Source organism: Trichomonas vaginalis, chromosome III (genome assembly GCF_026262505.1).
Source record: "Trichomonas vaginalis G3 chromosome III, whole genome shotgun sequence".
In the NCBI taxonomy this organism is placed as follows: Eukaryota; Parabasalia; order Trichomonadida; family Trichomonadidae; genus Trichomonas; species Trichomonas vaginalis.
The window spans coordinates 25,657,455-25,683,904 of record NC_067205.1 but is presented as its reverse complement, the minus strand read 5'-3'; the positions used below and the strand labels follow the sequence as shown (position 1 = coordinate 25,683,904).

General features: G+C 32.7%; 9 protein-coding genes and 1 pseudogene across 10 annotated transcripts, besides 4 other annotated features; 5 read left to right on the top strand and 5 right to left on the bottom strand.

Annotated features, from left to right (window-relative positions):
* Positions 1–504: part of a mobile genetic element that runs on past the window's edge.
* Positions 505–1,168: 664 nt separating this feature from the next.
* Positions 1,169–1,567, bottom strand: TVAGG3_0764440 (uncharacterized protein; the record flags this gene model as incomplete). The annotated part of the gene is made up of 1 exon (XM_051245770.1): positions 1,169–1,567. One exon carries the CDS (start codon positions 1,565–1,567, stop codon positions 1,169–1,171), a length of 399 nt encoding a protein of 132 aa, XP_051092357.1.
* A 1,480-nt stretch (positions 1,568–3,047) lies between these two features.
* Positions 3,048–3,803: a mobile genetic element.
* Positions 3,804–4,073: 270 nt separating this feature from the next.
* TVAGG3_0764420 (uncharacterized protein) lies at positions 4,074–6,110 on the bottom strand (the record flags this gene model as incomplete). The annotated part of the gene is made up of 1 exon (XM_001311563.1): positions 4,074–5,648. The coding sequence occupies one exon, from the start codon at positions 5,646–5,648 to the stop codon at positions 4,074–4,076; it is 1,575 nt and encodes a 524-aa protein (XP_001311564.1).
* Positions 6,111–6,783: 673 nt separating this feature from the next.
* TVAGG3_0764410 (GTPase protein) lies at positions 6,784–8,976 on the top strand (the record flags this gene model as incomplete). Its single annotated transcript, XM_001311561.1, has 1 exon — positions 6,784–7,410. The coding sequence occupies one exon, from the start codon at positions 6,784–6,786 to the stop codon at positions 7,408–7,410; it is 627 nt and encodes a 208-aa protein (XP_001311562.1).
* A 79-nt stretch (positions 8,977–9,055) lies between these two features.
* TVAGG3_0764400 (uncharacterized protein) lies at positions 9,056–9,543 on the top strand (the record flags this gene model as incomplete). The annotated part of the gene is made up of 1 exon (XM_001311560.1): positions 9,262–9,543. One exon carries the CDS (start codon positions 9,262–9,264, stop codon positions 9,541–9,543), a length of 282 nt encoding a protein of 93 aa, XP_001311561.1.
* A 173-nt stretch (positions 9,544–9,716) lies between these two features.
* Positions 9,717–11,645, top strand: TVAGG3_0764390 (spectrin binding; the record flags this gene model as incomplete). The annotated part of the gene is made up of 1 exon (XM_001311559.1): positions 9,717–11,645. One exon carries the CDS (start codon positions 9,717–9,719, stop codon positions 11,643–11,645), a length of 1,929 nt encoding a protein of 642 aa, XP_001311560.1.
* An 843-nt stretch (positions 11,646–12,488) lies between these two features.
* Positions 12,489–13,046, top strand: TVAGG3_0764380 (uncharacterized protein; the record flags this gene model as incomplete). Its single annotated transcript, XM_001311558.1, has 1 exon — positions 12,489–13,046. One exon carries the CDS (start codon positions 12,489–12,491, stop codon positions 13,044–13,046), a length of 558 nt encoding a protein of 185 aa, XP_001311559.1.
* A 1,285-nt stretch (positions 13,047–14,331) lies between these two features.
* Positions 14,332–17,408, bottom strand: TVAGG3_0764370 (biological adhesion protein; the record flags this gene model as incomplete). Its single annotated transcript, XM_001311557.2, has 1 exon — positions 14,371–17,403. One exon carries the CDS (start codon positions 17,401–17,403, stop codon positions 14,371–14,373), a length of 3,033 nt encoding a protein of 1,010 aa, XP_001311558.2.
* A 1,357-nt stretch (positions 17,409–18,765) lies between these two features.
* On the bottom strand, positions 18,766–18,975 carry TVAGG3_0764360 (uncharacterized protein; the record flags this gene model as incomplete). Its single annotated transcript, XM_001311556.1, has 1 exon — positions 18,766–18,975. One exon carries the CDS (start codon positions 18,973–18,975, stop codon positions 18,766–18,768), a length of 210 nt encoding a protein of 69 aa, XP_001311557.1.
* Positions 18,976–19,044: 69 nt separating this feature from the next.
* Positions 19,045–20,685, top strand: TVAGG3_0764350 (uncharacterized protein; the record flags this gene model as incomplete). The annotated part of the gene is made up of 1 exon (XM_051245769.1): positions 19,045–20,685. The coding sequence occupies one exon, from the start codon at positions 19,045–19,047 to the stop codon at positions 20,683–20,685; it is 1,641 nt and encodes a 546-aa protein (XP_051092356.1).
* A 150-nt stretch (positions 20,686–20,835) lies between these two features.
* Positions 20,836–26,450: part of a mobile genetic element that runs on past the window's edge.
* Positions 25,087–26,389: a mobile genetic element.
* Positions 25,167–26,293, bottom strand: TVAGG3_0764340 (annotated as a pseudogene). The gene has a single exon. A coding segment is annotated over exon 1 (1,127 nt).

Below are 26,450 nucleotides of genomic sequence, written 5' to 3'. Positions count from 1 at the left end.
TTTCAAACCTTCATCCGGTGTCCATGTCCAATATGTAGTCCTAGTAAACCAAACCTGAGGAGGATTTGTCACCTTTGAACAGTAAGTGTCATTTTCACCCTGAATGATTGGATAAGCTTTCACTTGTACTGTAACTTGTGAGTTGAAAGTTTCTAATCCATCAAAGAATATACCCGCTCCATCACGTTGAACTGGAATAGTGCATAAGAATGAAGTTTGGTCTTTCCATGTTCTAGCTAATGGCGTGCCATTATCATCATTCAGTGGTCTAGTTAATGAGTCCTCGTATTCTTCTGTGCATTCATTCACTCCATCTAAATCAGAAGCTTGAAGCATACGTGTAAAGAATATGTCACCCACTGTGGTCATCGCTTGATCGGGGAAGTTTCTGGAATCTATAGTGACCTGAAGACCTCGAAGCATTGGATTTTCTAAAACCGTTCTTTGCATTGCATTCTTCGGAAATGTTAACACAACATCTGTAACATTATGAAGAGCGTATGAGAAATCTGAGCTAATACCTTCAGGAGTGATGCAACCTCCATTTAGTGAACGAACGTCAATATGTTGAGCTGGAATCATGAATGGATCTTCCTTACTGAATAAACGTGGTATTGCTTTAACTGATTCTTCAATTAAACCGTATCCTGGTGTAATGCATTTATCCTCTAAAACTTCCATCTTTGTGCATGAAATAATAACGTCATCAACTGTTGCGTCAGCAGATGTAGCGGCTAAGCTTGTAATTAATTTGGCAGGAAGTCCGATTTGTTGGAATTTGCGATCATATTTATAAACATGATTCATAATCTTTTCATAATTTTCATCAGTTATCTTTTCATAAACGTAATTTTGTAAATCAGCAACTCTTAACGGGTCAACCTGACAAAATACTAAAGTATCCCTGAAAACATAATATTTAAGAATGATTTCACCAAATGATTTAGGATAATCATCGAACGCCTGAAATGCTAACAAATCATTTACCGGAATAATCATATCAAAAGTGACATCAACTTCTTCATTTGCTTTCTTGAAAACTTCTGAAGGGTCAATATATTTACCACATACTGAGTTATCATATTTTTGAACATTATTATATAACGAATGAACAAACTTTTTAACTTTCCTTTCTGATTTTGGTTTATATGTTGCAAATGCGAAAGATTCACGGGCAATCCATCTGAAGATAACCGGCATCACCTCTTTCGGTTTCTACTTCTAATTGTTTAAAGCTTTGATTTGATGATTTGTAACCAACGAATAAACGCATGCATTTAAAAGCGGCATCACATGTGAAAGCTTTATTTGAAACTAGAGTTGCTTTAACTTTGCGTTTAATATATGTGTCACCTAATTGGTTCACATCATGAGCCGGATTTGTAATTCTTAAATGAGTTTGTTTATCATCAAAATATGGAGCATCAGAGTCATAGCATGAACTTTCAAGTTCTCTATAATATCTTCTACCGTCATTCTTTGCGAATATTTCATTTATCTTTTCGAATGAATGAAACACATTTCCATTAATCGGTTTAGTGTTTGGCACCAAATAGTTAGTCGTCATTTATTATTAAATAAAAAATCAAAATTAAAAGATGAAAATGAATTTTTAATTTTAATGAAATAATCAACTATGGCTGCAGGATATTTAAAAACTGTGGGATAAAGTAAAAAGAGGAGCGCATAAAGTTTGGGAAACAATGAAGAAAGGAGCAAATTGGATATTTAAGAATAAAGAAGCAATTAGTGACATTGCTGAATCAATAACACCAAAAGCTGCCCCAATAAGAGAAATATTAAATAAAGGAGAAAAAGTTTATCAAAGACTTCAACCGATACTAAGATAAAAATAATTTATTTTTCCACTATCTACCTCCTATTTTATTAAGTATTCCTTCAGCAATTCCACCAACTGCGTTACCTGCTTGTGCTCCCATCGCCGGATTACCTGCTTTAGTACCTAATACTCCACCTATGATAGTTCCTGCCGTTTTCGCTACTGGTGCCAAAAAGTTTGCAACGGGTTTAATAATATTTTTATGAACCCAACCCGCAGCTTTCTTAATTCCTTCCCATAATTTTTTAAAGAATCCTGCCGCCATAGTTGATTTAATATTAATTAAAAAATATATTTCATCACTTATATTCTAATTTTTATTTAATGATAAATGAAACCGATTTTAAAAATAAATGAAACAGAGGAGGAAGAAATTAATGAAAGTAAAGATGATAAACAAAAAATAAACATTGTTAAACCAATTACTGAAACAAAAATTTTTTCATCTGTTGAAGAATTTAATGACTATTATGTTAATAATAAAAAATTATTTGAAGAATTGACAACGTGTAAATTGAATAAAATGTTTAAAGTTGATGGATTCAAAATTTCAAAAATAAAAGGGGTGATTAGTTTGAAATCTATTCCTCAATCAAGAATCACCTCATTAATGAAAATTGATGATTTAACAAAAAGAATAGAAGAGATTGAAGAAAGAATGAATCAAATAATTGATTTCATAAATTATTCAAAAATGTAAGACATTGAATTTTTAAAGTTTATTTTTCATTCATGAAAATAATTATTTCTAATTTCTTCTTCTCGTTTATGAGGTCTTTGATTATGACTCCATTGATTCCATGAAATTAAATATTCTTTATCATTATATTTATACCTCATTAGCTTATTTTGGCTTTCATATTCATTTAATAATTCGCAATCTTCATTTTTAAATTGAAGTTTAACCCATTCAGGATTTAAACAATGTTTAATTAATCGCGGAATATCTGACATCATCTATATATAGCTTCTTTTATAAAAGATGAAAAATAAATTATTTTAAAATTAATGTTAATTTTTTAATGTGTTTATAAATAAATATTTATTACTAATTTATTTAATAATGTCGCGCTTTCTTACGAATTCATGACTTAAAAAACGTAAGAAAAAATTTTATATCATCTATGTATAGAAGATGTGAAAATATACCTTCATCTATATATAGACGTAACAAAAAAAGTCACACAACCCTTCCTATCCTACTACTAAATTAATTGAAATTCCGATCAAAAAAAAATTCACAAATTGGATCAAAAAAATCGAATCTCAAGTTAAAAATAAAAAATTTCTACATTTTTATCAAATTTAGATTTTTTTTCAAATCATGCGAATTGATTGAATAATTGCATATTTTATCCCATGCATCTAGAAGTATGTGTAATATTTTTGCTTTCATCAAGAAATTGTCGAATTTGATCTTAATTTTTTTTGAAAAATATACTTTTAGAAAAAGAAATAGTGATTGAATAGCTGCCCATGCTGTAAAAGGGTTATTTTTACAAGTAAAAAATTGTTATTTTTCGAGCAAGTCGAGGCTTTTTTACCATCTTATTTTTGAAAAATTTACGAAAAATTATATCTGAAAAAACGCTTCATTTTGATATCTTACAATGATAAAATACCAATGTTGCTGGGATATAATAGCTACACCTGGACATCTACTACATTAATGCGTATGACAGGTAAAGTTGATTTCAAAAGTATAGCCTGGAAAGATTACAATAAATCAACGATAATTCAAAAAAATTTCTTATAAGTTAACATAATAAAAATTTAATTTTTATATTGCTTGTATTATACTTAAGTATATAATATATTTAAATCTTAGAATGAAAATTCGGGACGCCCTAGCTATTCAATTTTCCCTTAGGACGTCCATAAACCTCTCAAAAATGTGATGTAAATATCACAATTTTGAGAAATTTACACTAGGACGCCTTAGGACGCCAACCCCTTTTTTACCCATTTTTTCTTCAGTCAAAATATCTCAATCATGAGAAAGAACAGAGTATTATGCTAATTCCTTTCAAAATGTACAATCTAAACATCTTACTTGTTATTCTGCAAAGTCAGTTTAGTAATTATGTATACTCTTATCTGTATTTAACTTGATTTGGTTGATCTTCTCTACTCTGAATCATATTTATAATAGATTTTGTTTTTGTTATTTTGAAAAATACAAAAGAAACTAATTTATAACTAATAACAATAAGTTTTTTACAAATAATTTTAATTAACAAGCGTGAAGAAGTTTATCTATGATCTCATTCATCAAATCCTTATCTTCAACAAACGGATACATGATACAGTTCTCAATTCTCATGTACTTATACAGCATTTCTTCGAAATTGAACTCGTAAAACCTTCCTTCGAGGACATCCCTGAAAATGAAGAATCCAATGAACAGCCTCGTCATCAGAATCATCCTCGCTTCCTCACTTTTGGAGTCATCAGGAAGGAAAGAGCGCCAAAACAGTAATTTTTCGAAAGTTCCGTTTGGATCAGACACTTGGAGTGCTTCTATGTAATAAAACAACATATCCAGTATTTGGCCGTATGAAGCTTTCGATTTTGTCTTATCAATTTCAACTGTTTTCAAAAGATGGCTTGCAATCAATGTCAGCCTTTGCGGAGGCTTCACAGCAATGAACTCTTTATCTTTCCTGAATTTCTTGATCAGTTCTGTCATTCTGTTCGAGATTTTGTTGAAAATATGAGACATTTCTAAATTATACTTGGAAAAAGCAATGGATATTGCTGGTCTTAGACATAATGAATATGGATGCTCTTCAAAGTTAATCGTTTTTGAAAAATTGCTAATATCTTTGAAAATTAGGTTTAAATTTACTTTTTGCTTTGTTGCAAATGATTTTTGGTTCAGTATCAATGATGTGTGTATTGCTATTGAGTCTTTCTGTGCATTTAATAGTATCTGTCTGTAATTTTCGAAAATTTGTTTTTGTTCTAGTATGGAAATGTTGTTTGAAAGGAATTCCATGTTGATCTTGAGATTACAGATCTCAAACCTTAACGCGTACCTGATAAATTCCTCCGAAACGTTCGTATTTGATAAACTTTCAATTGGATCATGAAATTTTGACAAACAGTTCTGTCTGTATTTAGCATATGCCGAGACAAGTGATGGAACATTGGTTTTGGCCGATGGTGATCTGAAAGAACCCATGGGAGAGTGTAAATCAAAAGTGAAGGGACAATAACCGTTTCTGAACAAGGAATTCGCGTTGTCTACGAGTTGTTGAAGAGGTTTCTGTAGTTTGTCATCGCGTAGAATCTCGAGGAGAACGACAACGTCTCGATCTGACAAAATTAAAGGAATTTTGTAAAGAACTTGGTTCGAAATCGCATCAGGAATTGTCTTTGAGTACCAAGAAACATTAATCAGCGCGTGGTAGAGAACAATCGGAGATCTTGTTAAAGCAGTGTCAATAATCGTTTGTATTGTAGCTGGTATGTATTGCCTTGCTGTATATCTGTTGAAATTCGATTTGAATATTGAAGTAAGGAATTGTAAACAGCGAGTTTCGGAAAAAATTTGGAAAATTTTGATAATTTCAATATGATATCTAGTGAGATGGGAGTTAGATTTTAGTATTGATTGCGTGATTGCTTCTGTAATGAATGTTTCTTCGATTTGTATAGTTAATAAACTTTGTATCAAATTTTCAACGAAATTTGTCCAAAAAGGAAAGGCACAATCGAAATACGATGTAAGCATAGCTTCAAATACGTGCTCTTGACTTGTTAAATTTAAGAAATCCGAAAGTAAGTCAAAACCTTGTTTACACATGTCCTGAGTATTAAAGAAAGCGTATAATGCTGGGAACGTTGAAAGACTGAACAAAGTATGCAATGAAAGATCATCTTTGAAGTATTTAATAACTTTTCCAGCGAATTGCCTGTGGTTTTGATGAATTATCTGAACTAAGTTCATCAGTGATTGAGAAACTGTTTGTTTAAAATGGAAAATGATACGTAATGGCTGCATAAAAGCGCATTTGAACATTTCTTCAAGACTTGGGCAATCAAAGAATTGGAAATCATCCGATTGTGCCAAATTCATGAGGCATATGGAACGAGAAATTTGAACAATGTCGAGATTTTCTGACCATAAGTCACTTGTATTAGTTTTAATATCACGTTCGCACCTAAAATTAAATATCCCTTTATAATAATTATACATTTTTCTAAGTGTTTCAATATCCTCGCATTGGTTTTCATCAAAAGAATTGGCTTCTTCCTCAAAAAAGTCCATCTCTTGGAAATAGTTTATTTTTTGAAGAAAAAAAAATCTGAAATGAAATAGTGTGAAATCCTGCATATTATTGATTGATTATCAAAAATAGTTGATAAAATTTTTCTGAAAGAATCCGATTTCTTTGAATACCGCCCAATAAAAAGCGAATAAATTCTTGGTTTCTTCTAAGATTAAACCATGCCAGATTATGAAAATAATAATACTATGTTGTAATCTATTAAACTATTGAGATGGCTTGGACCAAGGTTCGTTCATTTGATCACAATCAATCTCACATAAAATAATCTTCTCAAAATTTGACCAATTTTCTCATTCTACATTTTCTGAAGCAGACGATTGATTTAGGCGATTTCTTGTTGATTGAACATTACATATAGAGGTTTCTTAATCTATTTATGAAGAAATCATTCGTTATTTTTGAATCAAGTACCTAGCATTTGCCTGATTTGAACGTGGTTATGAAAATTTTTTTCCATCTTTTGTTTTTCATTAATCTGGTATTTTAAATATGAAAATAAAATAAATTGGCTAACCATCATGACATTTTTCTGAACGCTCTCAATCTTTGTCAAATCCATATTGCATAGGAGCAATAAAATAAGATTTTCAAAAATCAGATTTTGACGATTGAAGAAGAAATAATCGTAACAATAGAAAATATTTAGTAATGAATGATAATAACTTGAATTCTGCCGATGAAGATAAATTAATCTCATGCAAAGTCGTTTTAATTGGAAACCCTGGTGTTGGCAAGACATCGCTTGTTAATTACTGGATCAATGAAAAGTTTACTCGTAGATATGCTCCTACAATTGGTGCAAATCATTTAAGAAAGCTAATCAAAGTCGATGACGAGACAGTAGATGTATGTGTATGGGATACTGCTGGCCAAGAGCAATTTTTATCTCTTGCTCCACTATATACTCGTGCAGCTGCTTGCGCAATTGCAGTAGCTGCAATTGATGATATCGATTCATTCAAGGCTCTTCCTACATGGGTAAATATGATAAATGACTCTTGTGATGAAATACCGCCAATCTTATTAGCCATTTCAAAGACAGATCTAACAACACCCAATTGCCCAACTGAAGAATATATCGAAACTAATTACGGCACTTATTTTGCAGGAATTTTTTACACAAGTTCCAAATCTGGAGAGAATGTTGGTCTGCTTTTCACACAGGCATCTAAACTAGGACTCAATTTTATTAGATCACGTCATAATTTCAAAACAAATAAAACTGATCTCAACGCTGCAACTTATCTTGAGCCAAAAGAACAAAAATGTTGTTAATGTTGTTATGCACTGCTCAAAATCTATTTGGTATCATATTCAAGACTATCTGTTATTTTAAATCTTAATAAAATATATTTATTTTCATTACCGAATCATTTACATAATACCAATGCTCATAGAAGCTGCATATGAATACTTTATATATTTGCTTTTTGCAATATTTTATATAACATTTTTGAATTGCTCCTTTTCTTTAATTACCAATAAAAAATAGATGATTTTTATGCATAATTCATATCTCTCTGAATTCATTATGCCATTATTATCATTGTTGCCAATGAAATGTTAAATGATTATAAATTCAATCAATCTAGTGCTTCAACATTCAACCAAATTCTTCAATATGAGCAAAATGATGCATATGATTATATTCCAACTAATTTCGAAACAAAAATCCAAACTTTAAAGCATTCGAATGATTTACCTTATGAAACACTGAACGAATTGCTTGATAATCTTGATTCAAGATATCTACAATCACATGCACAAGAGATTTTCCAAACTTATAATTTTAATGATTGCCTCAGTAAGTTTTTATTGAGTCCAACACCAAATATTTCTATTAATATCCTGCAAAAATGCAGATTTTTTATAAATTCCGAGATTCTTTCATCCAATAAAAAGTTTTGCACAATATTATTTCTTGTTCTCAAGAGACATCTTCAAAATGGCAATGCAATAGATTTATGCTTAGATATTTTATTACGAATATTCAGTTTAGGAATGGAGATTCTTCAAATTTCTTTATCTTACATTCCAATTTCTGATTTAATACAGCATTTCTACCAAGATTATCCCAATCACATAGTACAACTCATTAGGATAGCTTTATGCTTTGAAATTTCAGATAATGACAAACTTTCAATCCTGAATTTTCTGAATCAACAAATGCAAGGTCCAAATCCAGATGAAATGTTATTGTTATACGTGATATCATCTATGAAAACCATTCCTTCAATTCCAGGACAATTTAGCAATTTAATTTTCGAAATAATTCGGAGAAGATTAGCTCCAAATGACATATTATGTATCAGATCCCTAACAAATATGTATAATTCTCACATAATCTCTATTTCTATTGATTATTTCAATGAAATATTAGATATTTTTCAAAAAAACACTAATTTTTCATTCTTCGAGTATTGGATGAATTTACTGATATCGATTGTTTCATGTAATAGAGATATAGCCATATATGTCTCTTCAACTCCTTTAATTTATGATTTGATAAATAATTCAGAACATTTATCGCATACACAAAAGTATTTCATCTTTTGCTTTATAGTTACTATTGTTAAGCAAAGCAGAAATGATTTCTTTGAAACTGCAAATTTAGAAACCATATTTAACTTTTTGCTTCAGTTTATCCCTTGTGCCATTAAGGAGACTATAGAAGATATACTTGTTATCGTACTTCATATGCTTAATTTTGCCTCTGAAGAGCAGAAGAAAATGATTTTAGAAAATGAAGATCTCAGAGATTATATTGATCAATACGAGAGTGACAATGATGATACTTTGACGACACAAGTTAATTGCATTCGTCAATTAATCCATGATTCCTCTGAAAATTAAATTTATATTATTTTGTTTTTAGAATAAAGATTTTGTATTATAAAACTAGCAGCGTTTTTACATTCATTATCAATCCATAGCTATTGACACAAAATCGGCAGAAATCATTAGCAAATTTTGACATTCAATGAAATGATCAAGAATATTATTGCACACATGCGTTCGTGGTTCAGGCCTATATTCCCAGAAGAGTGTTAGTTGCTAGAAATATTTGAAATGGTATACGTTTATTTGAATGGACAAAAAAAATTACTAAAACCAATTCAAAATAAAATGGTTAATCTTGACAGTGAGACAAGTAATGCTATACAACAATTAGTTGATTTAAATAAGTTACTACTCACTGGAACAGAGCAGGATGTACAAAAAGTTATTGATTTTACTTCAGAAATCATCAAATTAGGTTTTATATCTATAAAAGGAGCACTCAAAATGTTCGAAGCAATCGGTCTTGCTAAAAATCCACGTTTCTTCTTTGCATTAATCCAACAAATTTCTTCAAATTCCCTCTTCGATTACGAAAATAATAAAAAAATCTTAAAGACACCACATTAAATTATATAGAGTCATCAAAAACTAAACTCGAAGAACTTTGCTCTAAAAGTTCCCTTATAGATGATAGTATTTTCGTTGAAAAACATATATTTTTAGAAGAAGTCATAAAAATCGACGATGTTCAATCAGTAAGAGAGAATGTAGAGACGCCAAATGCATTATACAATGAAATTATGGAATCATCGCGGCAGATTCAGCTTGCTGCCGAGTACAAAGCCGTAAATTGTTTTAAATTTTTCATGATGAACAATCAAAGCATAAATAGCTCTACTGTAAGTGATGCTTGCAGTGGTGGCAGTACAGAAATTATAGAAATGGTCGATCACATTGCGCATTTCCCTTCTTACAGCATTGATTCCGTAATTCGCCATCATAACAACGAAGCATTCGATTACTTGAGGTCCAGAGCGGGCATGAACATATCCTTTGTTGCTGCATTCAGGTATTCCAACTTTATTGTCGCACAAAAAGGAATTTCCGAATTAAATCATATCAACGAATTCGAATCTGATGACAGCAACCTTTTACTTGGACCAACCGTAAGTGATAACTTGTATTTCTTCAAGAAATTCCTTGAAAACGGCACAGAAATTAAACAAATTAATTACATCAACAAAGCCGCCATTCATTCATCATTTGACATTGTTAAATACCTTGTAGACAATGGTATCTATCAAGTAGATTCTATTACTCTCCCTGATAAATGGTCCCCACTCCATTACGCAGCGAATTCAGGAAGTTACGAAGTCATCAAATTTTTGGTCGAAAAAGGCGCCGACATAAACAGGAAAGATTCAGACGGAAACACTCCTCTGCATCTCGCATGCCGTTCATTGGGAGACAAAGAGTCTATTCTGTACATGCTGGACCACGGAGTTGATCCGAAACTAAAGAACAACGAAGGACAAACTCCTTACATGAAAATCGAAACTGATGGAGATATTGGATGCGAAATTTTGGAAGCATTCATTTCAAGGAAAGCAGCAACAATTGAAACAAAGAATGAGTTTGGATTAACTCCTCTAGTTCGTGCAGCACAAAGCGGAAACCTCAAACTCGCGAAATTCTGTATTTCTCATGGCGCAGATGTTGACGCAAGAGATCCAACACATCAAAGAACAGCTCTAATCTTGGCAGCATATAAAAACGATGTTCCAATGATTGAGTTGTTGTTGGACTATCTCGCAGACATTGAAGCGAAAGATGAGTATGGAAACACTGCATTTCTTGAAGCTGTTGAATTCGACTGTCCTGATGCAATTTATTGTCTGCACAAGCACAACTGCAAGACAAACTTAATCACACCAGATAACTACACTCCAATGATGATTGCTGCGAAATACGGAGCATTGAAATCGTTGGAAGCATTAGTTAAAATTGGTTGTGATATAAATTGGCAGCGTCCTAATGATATTTTCACAGCTTTAGAAATGGCAGTTAATGTTGGAAATCTCGACACAATTAATAAACTGATTGATCTCGGCGCAAACATTGAAAGATACGGAAAAGTCCTTGTTTCTATCCTTCATTCTGCTGTTTACAGACAAAACATTGATGTCATTAAGCTTCTTGTTAAAAGAGGTGCAAATATCGAAGATAAATGCAGAAAAGATGGTGCAACACCTCTTTATGATGCATATCAGTTTGATAGAATTGTTTCTTTCGAATATATGTTGTCTATTGGTGCAAATCCAAATGCAAAGAACAAAAATGGAGTTTCTATTTTGTTTGGAATTTGCGACGATGAACAAGTTGAGTTTTTGAAAGTTCTCGTTAGATATAAAGTAAACGTTAACGAGATCTCTCAACCAGAAGGTGCAAATGCATTGGCTCCTTGCATCCATCGCGAGAATCCAGAGATGGTTAAGATCCTTTGCCAGGCCGGAATCAATGTAAATCACAAAGATCCACTTGGAAATTGTCCTCTTTTGTACGCAGTTCAATACGGAAATGCCAAAATTGCAAAGATCCTTATGGAATATGGAGCACATCCAGACATGCCTAACAACTACCACATGACACCAATGTTTCTTGCAAAGCAATATTCGAAGACAGATCTAATCAACATCATGGAAAGAACTAAGCAAAAGTATAGAAAGTAAATAATAAAACATTATTCTTATATATTTAAATTAATTGATATTATTCATATAGAAAGTTTTCTTTGAATAGGATTATATGTTAAGAGGTCCTTTCGTCTTCTGCTGGATATATTTTTTGAACTCTGAAACAGCAAAAAGGGAGACAATGATACTTAGATGCTACCATAATATTCAATCAATTAAAAAATTCCATCTCTTCGAAAAAGAGTATTTCGTTATTAAAAATTTATTAGTATCTTACTGACAATTAAAATTTGATTATTTAAATTTGAAAACAAAACAAAAAGTGTTTTGAAAACGTTGATTCAAAAAAAAGTTTTCCATTCAAAATTGAATATCAATTCAACCACATAAAAGATTTTGACTTGAAATTAATCTTCAATTTTATCAGAATATAATGAATAAAAATATGTCTAAAAGATTATATCAATCGATATTGCAGCAACATATATCGATTTATCACTGTTATACAGTTTTTACGAATATTTTAATGATAATACTTTTGAGGATAGAGCAAAAAACGAAACAATCACAGGAATTGGTGATTATTCAGCACATAATACAGTTTTTTCATTTCATAAACAAAATGGTGTTATTTCGCTCCAAAGTGAAAGTAGATTACTTATTAATTCATGTTCATTCTACAACAACAGCTCCTCAAGAAATGGTGGATCTGTCATAGTCTATGGAGAATGCATTCAAATTAAAGTATGCTGCTCTCACTCTGTTACTTCAGATAAAGGAAGTTATTCTTATTCACAAGCAACTGAGAATTCTAATGGGAAGAATTACTTATTTGAATCATCAATTGTTTTATGTAATGGACTATCTGGTACTGTTTATATGAACTTTGGAGATATGCAGGTAAATAACATCAATTCATCGCACCATTCTTCTCAAGCATATTCTGCATTTTGTTTATATGGAAACACTGGAAAAGGAAAATTAAATGAATCCACAATATTTAATTGTAGTTCCCCTAACGCTGGTCCTATTTTTCTACTTGGTGATTTTGATGTTAATCGTTGCATTTTTAAAAGAAACAAATCATATAATGAGATTATTTGTGATGGTGAAAATATTTTTAATAAATGTTGTTTTATTGAAAATATAGGATCGGGAATATTCATGTTTAATTCATATGTTACAGATTGCTATTTTGCAGATAATCAAGTAACATACACTTGTTTCTATTATCCAGAAGTAAGTTATTCCCAAGCAGATGAATTTGATTTAAATTTAAAACATTTATTATTACCAGAATCATGCGAAAATGGACTTCAAGAGCAAAATGAGGAAAACAAAATTATCGGAATAGCCAAAGGTATTAAAACCATTGCAAAATTAATACGTTGTGCTTCATCTCTCCATGCAATGAATTATTCTTTTCTTACTTTTTGAATAATAATAAAAAGCAGCTATATCTCATTAATGGTTTTTTGTTTGACATTTGATTATGAATTGGCATATTAAGCATGTTATTAATTTCAAAAACTGCATAATATATGCCTATAAAATTGTGAGAAATAAAACCACATACCAGATTCGGATCAGAAATTTTATGATAAACACTTTCAAAATTGAATACTTATTCAACCATTTTAAGGTTTATAACTTGAAAAATTTATCGACGATTTTATTGCGATAATATGAAAAATGTTATGAGTTGGGAGTTATATCTATCAGTATTGCAGCATTGCAGTACAAATTATCATTGTTTTTTAGTTTTTATGAATATTATAATGATAATTCTTTCCAAGATAAATCAAAAAACGAAACAGTCACAGTTGATGGCAATTACTATGTACACAATACGGTATTTTCATTTCACAAGCCTAGTGGAGTCATTTCACTCAAGAGTCAAAGCAAGGTTCTTCTCATTTCATGTTCATTCTATAATAACAGCTCTACTGAAAAGGGTGGATCTGTACTAGTATATGGTCAATGTATTCAAATTAAGATTTGCTGTTTTTATTCTTTTTCTGTGAATGAAGGATTTTATTCATATACAGAAGCTTCAAATCCGAATGATAAGAATTACATATTTGAATCATCTGTATCTTCATGTGTCAGAACTTCATGGACTCCTGGAGCTGGATACACAATTTTCAATAAAGGTGGAGATATTCAAGCAAGTAACATCAATTCATCATTTAATATGGGAAACTATGAAACTACAATTGCCGTGCACGACTCAACTGTAATATTGAATTTAACAACAGCTTTTAATTGCACAGGAATTATTAATTGGCCTTTCTATAGTGATGATGCCGTTGAAATTTCTAAATGCAATTTTATGAAACTAGAGAGTCCAAATTTAGTGATCTTTTGTATGGAAACAGTTAAATTTTCTAATTGCTGTTTCCTCGAAAACAAAGGGCCTGGTCTTTTTTTACAAGTCCCAATAATTGTTGATTGTTATTTTGCAGATAATAAATATGAATATACTGATTATATGGGGAATCAAGAAATTCCAGGTCAAACAAGTTCTTTTGACTTAGGATTAAAGCATTTGATGCCAGAATCATGTCAAACTATTTCTGAAGAACAAAATCTCCATATCAATGTCATTGCTAAACCAAAAGGTATCAAAAGCATTGCAAAATTAATTTACAATTGTTCAATTCACCAAGCAATAAATTTTTCTTTTATTTAAAAAATTGTACTTATAAAAAAAATCAGTATTTTTAATATAAAAAAAAGAAATATATATTTCTGAAAACAATTAATCTTTTCTTGGTGAAATCGAGATTGGAGTAAGGTTTCCTGGTCCGCCGTTAATTCTCTGTGCGAAGATCAAGATGCACATTATAGATCTGATAGACAATTCCTGGTTTGTCTTGATTGGTTCCTGAAGAGCAGGATTCTTGAGAACCTTCTTCTGCTGTCTCAATGTGTCCAGTCTCTTCAGTGTTGATCTGTCCTTGATTGCTGCAAGAACATCTTCAGAGAGTTTGAATCTGAGTTCTTGAACAGGGATCTCTGCAGATGACTCATTGACCTGTTTGAAGAGAGATCTGCCCCAGTTCTCCCACTCTGCTGCTTGTTTCGCGTCCTGTGACATCTTCTCTGTGGATCTCTTCAGATTTGTGAGTTCGTTCTCGATTATTCTTCTTTCCTTTGTGATTCTCGCAACAGCTGTCTCTGCGTTGTTCTTCGACTGAACCTCGCTGGCCCATGCCTCTGAAAGAGTGACATTCGCTGCCAGTTTGAGGTCGCCGCGGAGTTTGATTGCGTCTGCGAGAATTCTCTTGTCTGATGTGTACATCTGCAGTCTTCTGTCCAGTCTGTTGAACAAGTCGTTGAATGAAGCGTCTTCTTCTAACTGCTCTCCGAACTGGTTCTGCAGAATCTTTGTGATCGCCTGTCTCGTCTGCTCCAACTGTGCCTTGGCCTCGTCGATCTGTCTTCCTGCCTGTGCCTTGAGGGAGATCATGTACGTGTTGTTTCTGGCTTCAGCAGCTGATTTCTCCAGTGCCTGGCGCTCTTGCAATGTCTTGAGTTTGAGGTTGAGTGATCTTTCTGATACTCTGAGGTTTGTGATTGTCTGCTGGAGTTCCTGGCGCTCCTTCTTTCCTGACTCGTTCTCTTCCTTGAGCTGCTCTGTCGCTGCCTTGAGATCTTGTATTTCTTTCTCTAAGTTTGTGATTGTGTCCTGATACTTCTGTTGGACGGCGTCGTTTCTTGTCTTTAAGTCCTGGAGAGTTGTAGAGTTCTGTTGTTCGTAATTTGCGATTCTCTTCTTTAGTGCCTCTCTGGAATCTCTCAACTTCTTCTCGTTTTCAGCCAAAGCATCGAGTTGTTCCTTCTGAATAGTGAGTGTTTCCTCCATCTCTGCGTTCTGCTGGTGCAATGTCTCGTTTTCAGAGACAATTGCGTTTGTCCTCTCCTGGATCTGGTCGAGCATCTTCTTTGTCTCTGTCTGTGCGAGGAGTGCCTTCTTCAGCTTGGCCGTCTTCTCTCTGAGAGCTGCTTCGAGTCCCTCTGTCGTTGCCTTGAATCTCTGTGCCAGAGACTGGTTCTGCTGAGAGAGCTGAGAGACTTTCTCATTCAACTGCTGTGTCTCTTCCAATCTGGACTTCTCTGCCTCTTGGAGAGAGATATCGCGTGTCTGGATCTGTTCTGTTGCTTCCTGCATTGAAACTTGGTTGGATTCTTCCATTTCCTTCTTCTCGTTTTCGAGTTTTTCGATTGTCTCCTTCAGTTCCTTGTTTTCCTTCGCTGCGTCTTCGTACTTCTGAGCGAGTTTGTTTGCCATCACGTCCATTGCTGTTTCTCCGTCGTCTTCAGTGAGTTTGGCCAAGACAGCTGTTGCAGCCTCTATCTTCTCCTGGTTGACTGCCTTCCACTGAGCCAAGTCGAAGTTATCGCGCTGTAAGTTTCTGAGTGCTTCTGAGTTTACAACATTTCTGTCTGTTTGGTGTGATTTGTTTCTCTGGTTCTCTGCGAAGTTCATGACCATCTTGTTTACCTCGCAGACAGAGGCGAAGAGGGCGAAGAGTTCGCGCACTGGAGACTCCTTCAGCTGCTCCTCTGTAACGAAGTTGTAGAATTCTTTGAGTTGTGCCTCAGTTGACTCGAATGAGCCTGGCTCGAAGATGGACATGTGGTTTGGAAGGTTCTCTATGCCGACAGCAAGAAGGTTCTCGTCGACGAAGTGGCCCATTCTCGCCGCCTGTGTAAGAAGCTGTGTCCTGACTTCTGAGTCGATGCCGAGTGGACAGATGTCACCTGCTTTGTCGCCAGCCTTTGCAATTGACTGGATGAAGCGGACGGCGTCTTCCAATCTGGTAAGTAAGGCGATGTACTTGTTTTTAGCGACTGTCTCCTCCTTCTCTTCGACGACTGGCTGCTGAGGAACAGCTCTTGTCTGTACGAGTGCTTCGATTGTTGCCAAAATGAATTTTTCGGAATCAGAGCCATTCTGAGGAAGAGATGAACGTAAGTCGCATGGGATGCGCTGCTCGACTTCCTGTGCGAGGGTTGGTAATTTGTCTGTAAGTGCTTCGTTCTTCTTGATTAATTCGGACTTCATCTTCTCGCTTTCAGCCTTTTCGTTCGCATACTCTGTGAGCATCTTCTCGGCATCGAGAACGGCACCATCGAGCGATCTGATGTTCTCAATGAGGATGTCTCTCTGGTGAACGAGATCTTCGATTTCTGATGCCTGAGCAGCGACGAGTTCTTCGAAGAGCTTGGCTGTCTTCTCAACTGGGTCGGTCTCCTGAACAACTGGCTGGTTCTGGATGGCTGCAAGTTGAGCTTTTGTAAGATCTTCGGTTAATTTGGTTTTCTCGCGCTTGAGATCGTCTTGGGCTTGTTTGAGCTCGCGGATTTGGGTCTGGGCTTCCTCGTTAGCTGTTTGTTGTTCGCGTAATTGGTCTTCAAGGGCTAAAACTCTCTTCTTGTATTGGCGAAGTTTCTTGTTGAGTTCTTCACCTGTTTGCATGAGCTGCTCTTGGTTGGCTTCATCAAGCTGAGTTTGATCAAAGCTCTGCTGAAGACGTGAAGTAAGTTCGTCATTCATTTCCGTTGCCTCCTTTAACTGGTCTTTAGTCTTGAGGTATTTGGTGACGAATGCTTTGATGACGGCTTGAACGTCTGAAACAGACTGTACTTCGCGTGAGAAGCTTGTAGATAAAATCTTGTAAACTTTCTGAAGCTGTTGCTTAGCTGAGGCCTCTGAATCTGCTGTGGCCCCAGACTTGTTTGGGGATGTAGGGAAACTTAAGTCTCCAAATGATTCCTGGTCACTCATTTAACGAATTAAAATAAATAATGAATTTGTAAATAAAACCGCTTCATGTAGATTCAATTCTTTACATCACTCATCTTTTTTTTCAGTTTTGGCGCGGTTTTTTGGAGTTTCGATTTTAATATAGATCTATATTGTACAATTGATGTAGTGATAGGAAATCTAGCATTTCTCTTTTTAATTCTGATGTCAATTGCGCCAATGTTGGAGTTGAGCGGACATTATGGGAGTTCTTCAATTTTCGCCTATATAATGGTGCTATGGGAGAAATAAAAAAATCTTACACTTCACCGACTTGAAAAGTAGTATATGTGGAAGGGTTGTGTGACTTTTAATGTTACGTCTATATATAGATGAAGGTATATTTTCACATCTTCTATATATAGATGATATAAAAATTTTTCTTACGTTTTTTAAGTCATGAATTCGAAAGAAAGCGCGACATTAATAAATAAATTAGTAAGAAATATTATATACTAAACACATTTTAAAAAAATTAACATTAATTTTAAAATAATTTATTTTTTTATCTTTTATAAAAGAAGCTATATATAGATGATGTCAGATATTCCGCGATTAATTAAACATTGTTTAAATCCTGAATGGAATCAATAAAGTCATAATCAAAGACCTCATAAACGAGAAAAAGAAATTAGAAACTAATGATTATTTGAATTTATGAAATCAATTATTTGATTCATTCTTTCTTCAATCTCTTCTATTCTTTTTGTTAAATCATCTATTTTCATTAATGAGGTGATTCTTGATTGGGGAATAGATTTCAAACTAACCACCCCTTTTATTTTTGAAATTTTGAATCCATCAACTTTAAACATTTTATTCAATTTACACGTTGTCAATTCTTTAAATAATTTTTTATTATTGACATAATAGTCATTAAATTCTTCAACAGATGAAAAAATTTTTATTTAAGTAATTGGTTTAACAACGTTTATTTTTTGTTGAACATTTTCACTTTCACTTATTTCTTCCTCCTCTGTCTCATTTATTTTTAAAATCGGTTTCATTTATCATTAAATAAAAATTAGAATATAAGTGATGAAATATATTTTTTAATTAATATTAAATCAGAAATGGCGGCAGGATTCTTTAAAAAATTATGGGATGGAATTAAGAAAGCTGCGGGTTGGGTTTATAAAAAGATTATTAAACCTGTTGCAAACTTTTTGGCACCAGTAGCGAAAACGGCAGGAACTATCATAGGTGGAGTATTAGGTACTACTGCAGGTAATCCGGTGATGGGAGCACAAGCAGGTAACGCAATTGGTGGAATAGCTGAAGGAATACTTAATAAAATAGGGGGTAGATAGTGGAAAAATAAATTATTTTAAAATTATTTTTATCTTAGTATCGGTTGTGTCTTTGATAAACTTTTTCTCCTTTATTTAAAATTTCTCTTATTGGGGCAGCTTTTGGCGTTATTGATTCAGCAACGTCACTAATTGCTTCTTTATTCTTAAATATCCAATTTGCTCCCTTCTTCAATGTTTCCCAAACTTTACTCGCTCCTCTTTTTACTCTATCCCACAGTTTCTTAAATATACCTGCAGCCATAGTTGATTATTTCATTAAAATTAAAAATTCATTTCCATCTTTTAATTTTGATTTTTTATTTATTAATAAATGACGACTAACTATTTGGTGCCAAACACTAAACCAATTAATGGAAATGTATTTCATTCATTCGAAAAGATAAATGAAATATTCGCAAAGAATGATGGTAGAAGATATTATAGAGAACTTGAAAGTTCATGCTATGACTCTGATGCTCCATATTTTGATGATAAACAAACTCATTTAAGAATTACAAATCCGGCTCATGATGTGAACCAATTAGGTGACACATATATTAAACGCAAAGTTAAAGCAACTCTAGTTTCAAATAAAGCTTTCACATGTGATGCCGCTTTTAAATGTATGCGTTTATTCGTTGGTTACAAATCATCAAATCAAAGCTTTAAACAATTAGAAGTAGAAACCGAAAGAGGTGATGCCGGTTATCTTCAAATGGATTGCGCCCGTGAATCTTTTGCATTTGCAACATATAAACCAAAATCAGAAAGGAAAGTTAAAAAGTTTGTTCATTCGTTATATAATAATGTTCAAAAATATGATAACTCAGTATGTGGTAAATATATTGATCCTTCAGAAGTTTTCAAGAGAGCAAATGAAGAAGTTGATATCACTTTTGATATGATTATTCCGGTAAATGATTTGTTAGCATTTCAGGCGTTTGATGATTATCCTAAATCATTTGGTGATATCATTCTTAAATATTATGTTTTCAGGGATACTTTAGTATTTTGTCAGGTTGACCCGTTAAGAGTTGCTGATTTACAAAATTACGTTTATGAAAAGATAACTGATGAAAATTATGAAAAGATTATGAATCATGTTTATAAATATGATCGCAAATTCCAACAAATCGGACTTCCTGCCAAATTAATTACAAGCTTAGCCACCACATCTGCTGACGCAACAGTTGATGACGTTATTATTTCATGCACAAAGATGGAAGTTTTAGAGGATAAATGTATTACACCAGGATATGGTTTAATTGAAGAATCAGTTAAAGCAATACCACGTTTATTCAGTAAGGAAGATCCATTCATGATTCCAGCTCAACATATTGACGTTCGTTCACTAAATGGAGGTTGCATCACTCCTGAAGGTATTAGCTCAGATTTCTCATACGCTCTTCATAATGTTACAGATGTTGTGTTAACATTTCCGAAGAATGCAATGCAAAGAACAGTTTTAGAAAATCCAATGCTTCGAGGTCTTCAGGTCACTATAGATTCCAGAAACTTCCCCGATCAAGCGATGACCACAGTGGGTGACATATTCTTTACACGTATGCTTCAAGCTTCTGATTTAGATGGAGTGAATGAATGCACGGAAGAATACGAGGACTCATTAACTAGACCACTGAATGCAGATGATGGCACGCCATTAGCTAGAACATGGAAAGACCAAACTTCATTCTTATGCACTATTCCAGTTCAACGTGATGGAGCGGGTATATTCTTTGATGGATTAGAAACTTTCAACTCACAAGTTACAGTACAAGTGAAAGCTTATCCAATCATTCAGGGTGAAAATGACACTTACTGTTCAAAGGTGACAAATCCTCCTCAGGTTTGGTTTACTAGGACTACATATTGGACATGGACACCGGATGAAGGTTTGAAATATCATCCAACAGGTACACCACCGCAGTATAGAAGTTCATATGATGAAATATTGATGAATAGAAATGTTTAAAATTATAAATTTATTTTTGATTAAATGAATTTAAATTCATCCACCCCTTATGAAGAATTAGCAGGAGTATATAATACATACGTAGATGATATGATTAATGAAGCATTGAGTGATAATAGAAATGCTCTATCTAAGGAAAAATTAATGAAAATTCCATATTCTGAATGTTATTTAAATTCAATCACTGCAGCAATTGGTAAACAAAATAAAGGTAAAACATTAACGATATTAAAACAAATTATCATTATTGCTAACACTTCCCCCATTCACATGTGTTAATTTATATCAACCGTTCAGGTTCTCCTTCAGATGATACATTTGAATCTTTAAAGCATTTAATCAAAATTCCAATTATTTATTTATCACAAGAAGAAGCAGAAGATTATTTAAAAAACTTTTTAATGTATAAAGAATTATATAATACAATCAAGAAGCAAGGATTAGAGGATAAAATTATTGATAAACAACGGGATGAATTATTTGAAACACTTTCTATTTCAAATTTTGATAGAGAATTTTTGCATTCACTCATTTTTCTAGATGATGCAGTGCAATCAAAACTAATAACAAATGAGAAATCATATTTTAATCAGTTATTAACTCAATGTCGACACATTCAGTGTTCATTCTTTATGGCTGTTCAATATTTCAAAGCATTAAGCACAAACATTAAATCAAATCTATCAACACTTTTCATTTTCAGTGGGTTTAGTCGTCAACAGTTGAACGTTATGCTTTATCAAGTGAATTTACCAATGAGCATTAATGAACTTTACACACAATATCAGCAATTAGGTGAACATGGAAAATAATAGTTGATTTAAATAAAGGAAGTGTTAAATTTGATTAACTTTTTATAATTAATTTTTATTTTTTATTTATAATTAAACATGACAGAAATAGCAAATCTTCTACAGGTTCCATTAAAACAAGGGACAAACAAAAGGGGTGCATATAATAGAACTATGAAAGTTCCTGATGGAATGAAAGAATTAGTTCATATTGTTGCTGGTCTTCAAAAAGATGTTAAACAATGAGAAACGTTTTAACATTACCAGAAGCTCAAGCATATGCCACGTCATGGTCCAAATTGGGAAGCACACGAAGCAGACATTACGGGTCCAAATGGAAAACCCGATGGTATAAATGAAGTTTTCGTTACTGATGGTCAAGGTAATATTAAAGTCATAAATGGTTATAAATTAACTATATCTGATTATCCTAAACGTAAAGTATATAATGAACGTTATCCTATGCAATTTGATGAAAATGGAAAAGCTGTTAAACAATACATTGGAGAGGTGAAAATGGTCCAATTAATTCATACCGTCATAATCCATATTCTTATTTCAATGAAGAATTAAATGCTATTGAAGAGGGACCGGATGGATTACCACGATATTCTAACCAGTTTGATGGTCAATATGCAAATATTAGACCTGAAATTTCAGCTAAGAAATTCTTTAAAGTTGCTTTATTCGATCCAGTTTTCGCAAATGTTAAAGATGAACTTAAACAGCAATTCCAACCAATTATAGTAGCAAGAATTGCATCAGGTGCTTTATCTCAAGCATTCAAAGATTTAATTAAGAAACCATTATATCAGCAACGAGGTTTAACTTATGATTTAGTTAAGGAATCAGATAAAAGAAAATTTGAGAAATCAGATGATTATAAGAATGCAATTAATGAATATATTCGGTCTATTAATTTCGATGAACAGCTAAAAATCAACTTCATGAACAAATACAGGGAATAATAGATTCAAAAGTTCCAGCAAAATAAAAGTTTAAATATATTTTTTTATTCGATTATAAATGAGAAGACGTTTCACTAGTCAAAAGAACACTAACGCAAAAGCAGAGATTACGGTTGGTTATAACGTAAATGATGATAAATCACGAATTATTCAAAATGTTAAAGTTAATGTTAGCCCTGAATTAACAAGGTCAGCAACTCAACCAAATTTATTAACTCGTGACTTACCGAAGAATGAGGAGAATGAAGAAAACCATGAGAATGGAGACCCAATCATTTTATCTGAACCTGGTAAAGAACCTGTTGAAATTCCCACTTATCCAACATACCCCCACCTCTTTCATCAAACATCGAGAACCCATATAAAATAGACATTAATTCTGAATTAATGAAAATTTACCGTGATATAATAATTAATAATTATGATTCAATAATAAATTTAAATTGACCAATCCGGTTTAATTATTTTACCTTATGAATCATTAATTCACATTATCGCCATTCTTTGTGATGTTCAAGATTCAGACGTTAAGATTCAATTTTTCATAGATGATGAGGTTTCATGCTGTGGAATAGTTGCAAAAATAAATCCTATAAAGGATATTAGCACAATTAAGATAACAAAGAATGGAACAACAACTGAACTTCATTTAACATATAATAATATTTATAATAAAATAGTTGATGAATATAAAATATCACTTGAAAAATTCTTTGTTAAGGCTATTTAATATTCAAGCATTAACATTATCGAATAATAATCCTTTGAATCATAATCAATAATAATTGATCTTTCACCAGTTTCTATCGTTTGTTTTATTTCTTTTTGTTCCCCACTATCCGGATCGGTCATTGTAATTGTTTTTGTTATAGTATCAGCTTTATCTTTAACTTCAATCTTTTTTCCATCGGGATATTTAAACCAAAATTCCAAAAATTCGATATTGTCAATCTGTTCATATTTTAATCTATCAATTACATTTTTAATACCATCTGAAAATCTGATGAAATGGTCATTATATGGGTTTGATTGAACTAAATTTGAATGAAGTGAAATATAACCTGTTGATGAATATGACATTGACTCATATTTTCTGAAAACACTAAAATTTATAACATGAATGAATTTCTTATTCGTTGAATTTATGAATTCTTGAGGTAATCTTATTCTAGTTTTATTTATCACTGGAAAATAACGCTTTACCATATTTTTAATCGTAATAAAAATGTCAATTATCAATATTATTTCGAATAATAACTGTGAATTAAATTTAACAGTTAGCGGAATTTATAATGTTACTCTCGTTTCTGTGAGTGGTAAATTTAATCCCATCTTTTAGACCCTTCAGATTATATATCATTTATTAAAGATGACCATGAAAAACGTATGATATGTATATAAATAATGTGATAGCGAAATGGGATATTAACACGATTTTAAGTTATTTAAATGAATCATTTATCGTATGGTATGAAGAAAATTTTAAATCAAAACCTGATAAACTTTTTGAACTTGATGAAATAAATAACCTTATTAAATTCCCGCTGAAAATTAAATTTTGTACTCCTCATCTTCGTTCATTGTTGGGGATATTAAATTTTGAAAAAGATGTTGGGGATGTTTTGTATTCTGACACTGGTTCCAATTTCATTTTAATCAAATGTGATAAAGTTAATACCCCAATGAGATTTTCACATCAAACATTAGACCCTAACTCTTACCCATCAATACAAAACATTTTATCCATCAACTTAAACACATTTTCTTTATCATATCCGTTTCAATTATCCGGGAATTCATTTTTCTTCATTCAAAAGATTTATCAATATTAAATTTAGAATAACTGACCTATTTGATTGTGATTTAGAATTTATGAATGAAATATTATGGCAATTTCAAATAGAAAAAATAGCTGATGAGATAACGGATTAAATATTTATTTTTAAATCATAATAAATGATTAAACAACAGCAACCGCAGCAACTTAAGGCGCAAAGCACCCAGGTCCTTCAGACCATTACATACGCCATATATGCATATAATTCAAAGATGGCAGAACAAACGCAAAGGTTGAAATATGGAGATTTGGAGATAGTATTGAAAAATGACCATTTCGAATTCGTTTGCAAAGGTGGTGCAGTGATATCAAATATAAAAGAAATTTTATTTATGAATTCAAAAATTAAAGGAATAACGGATGATATAACATCAATTCCACCAGAAGAACAGAAATATTACGCATTAAATGCATTTCCTAAAGTTTTGAAGATTGGAAGATTTAATTTAAATGAGGAATTCATAGAAGGTTTCCTAAACGACATAATGAAGAAGGCGGATAAAACATATGTGGATAGTGAGTTAGAGAAGAAGGCAAATTTGGTTTATGTTGATGAAAAAGATAATGAAATTAAAGAAAAGGTTGAACGGTATTATGAATGGACATTTGAGACTTTTAAAGTTAAAGCTGATACAGGATGGGTTTCAGGATGTTTAGACCTTAAAGCGGATAAAACATATGTTAACGATGAGTTAGAGAAGAAGGCGGATAAAACATATGTTAACGAAATATACCAAAGTTTGATAGGAACAAAAAATATTGAAACTATTGTTGGTGACTTTTCTGTCAATGAAGAAAATAAATATAGGGTGTCCAAAGGTGTGTTTAGCACAAACCTGAATACTGCGAATAGAAATAAACAAGTTACATATATATAAAGTTTATTTAAATATAATCACCATTGGATTCAATCACGCGTTCGCAGCGATCGATCCAGGCTTGAAAGACACGCTTTAAATCATCATGAGAAAATTGCTCAAATTGCTCTCTTACAAAATTTTCAAGATCATCTGGACTCGCGAATTCGCGTCCTTCAGCTCTCTTTTTTAGCGTGCCGAATAAATAAAAGTCAGAGGGTGCAATATCAGGTGAATAAATTGGGTTTGGAACAACTTTGACATTGTTTTCCACCAAGTAATTCATTACCTTATGACTTTTGTGAACTCTTGAATTATCAAAATGAATTGCAAACTTTTGTTTTTGTTGTTTGGATTTCTCAAACTCATCAGAATTGATAATTTGAGTAAGAACATTGTCAATTAGATACTGAGCATTCATCGTATTAGGTTTTTGAAGAATATCAATTGCGATGATGCCATTCACGCCCCAAAAAACCGACAACATCATCATTGGTGTGTCAATTTTTTTCTTCGGGAATGTTTGCGGATTTTCATCCTTCGGGATCCACATGATTTTGGCTTCTGTTGCATATTGAAACCAAGACTCGTCCCCTGTTACTAAAAAGCGAAACTTCTTGGATTGGTACGCACCCAATATAGAGAGGAGCTCTTTCGAAGATTGGACTCTAGATTTTTTTTGAACTGAATTAAGGTTGTGCGGAACCCAACGTGTATACGCTAGTTTGTAGTTCAAATAATTGTGCAGATAATAACTGACTGTTGTACGTGGTATCTTTGTCATCTCCTCTATCCTTCTGAGTGATGCTCTTGGGTCTTCATCTAGCGCTTGAAGAATCGCTTTGATTTTTCTTTGATCCGGCGATTTTTTGTCAATTTTTATGATGGGCGCCTTTTTGTTCATGAAGTGATACATCCTAACATGATACGTTACAGTGGAATAGCTAGGAGCATCCATACCGAAGCATTTTACCAATGTCTCGTAGATTTTTTTACAGTCTTTGCATTTTTTTGCAAGAGCGAGGATGTTTTCTTTATGATTCATTAAAAAAATGAAAAAAAAACGCCAAAATTTCCCGCGAAACCGCCTCTTGTCTCAAAATTCATTTTATATCCCGGCATGGCGCCAAAATACAACTTACTCATCATATACATAAATTCATATTTTTTATTATATATTTATAATCAGCATATATCTCCTTTAATAGTCTCATATAGAGCGCTGTGCTAAACGCACCTTTGGACACCCTATATTTTAGATGGCAGTTTGTACACTCCTTAAAAAATGGTGCACGGTGTAAACTCATTCCGA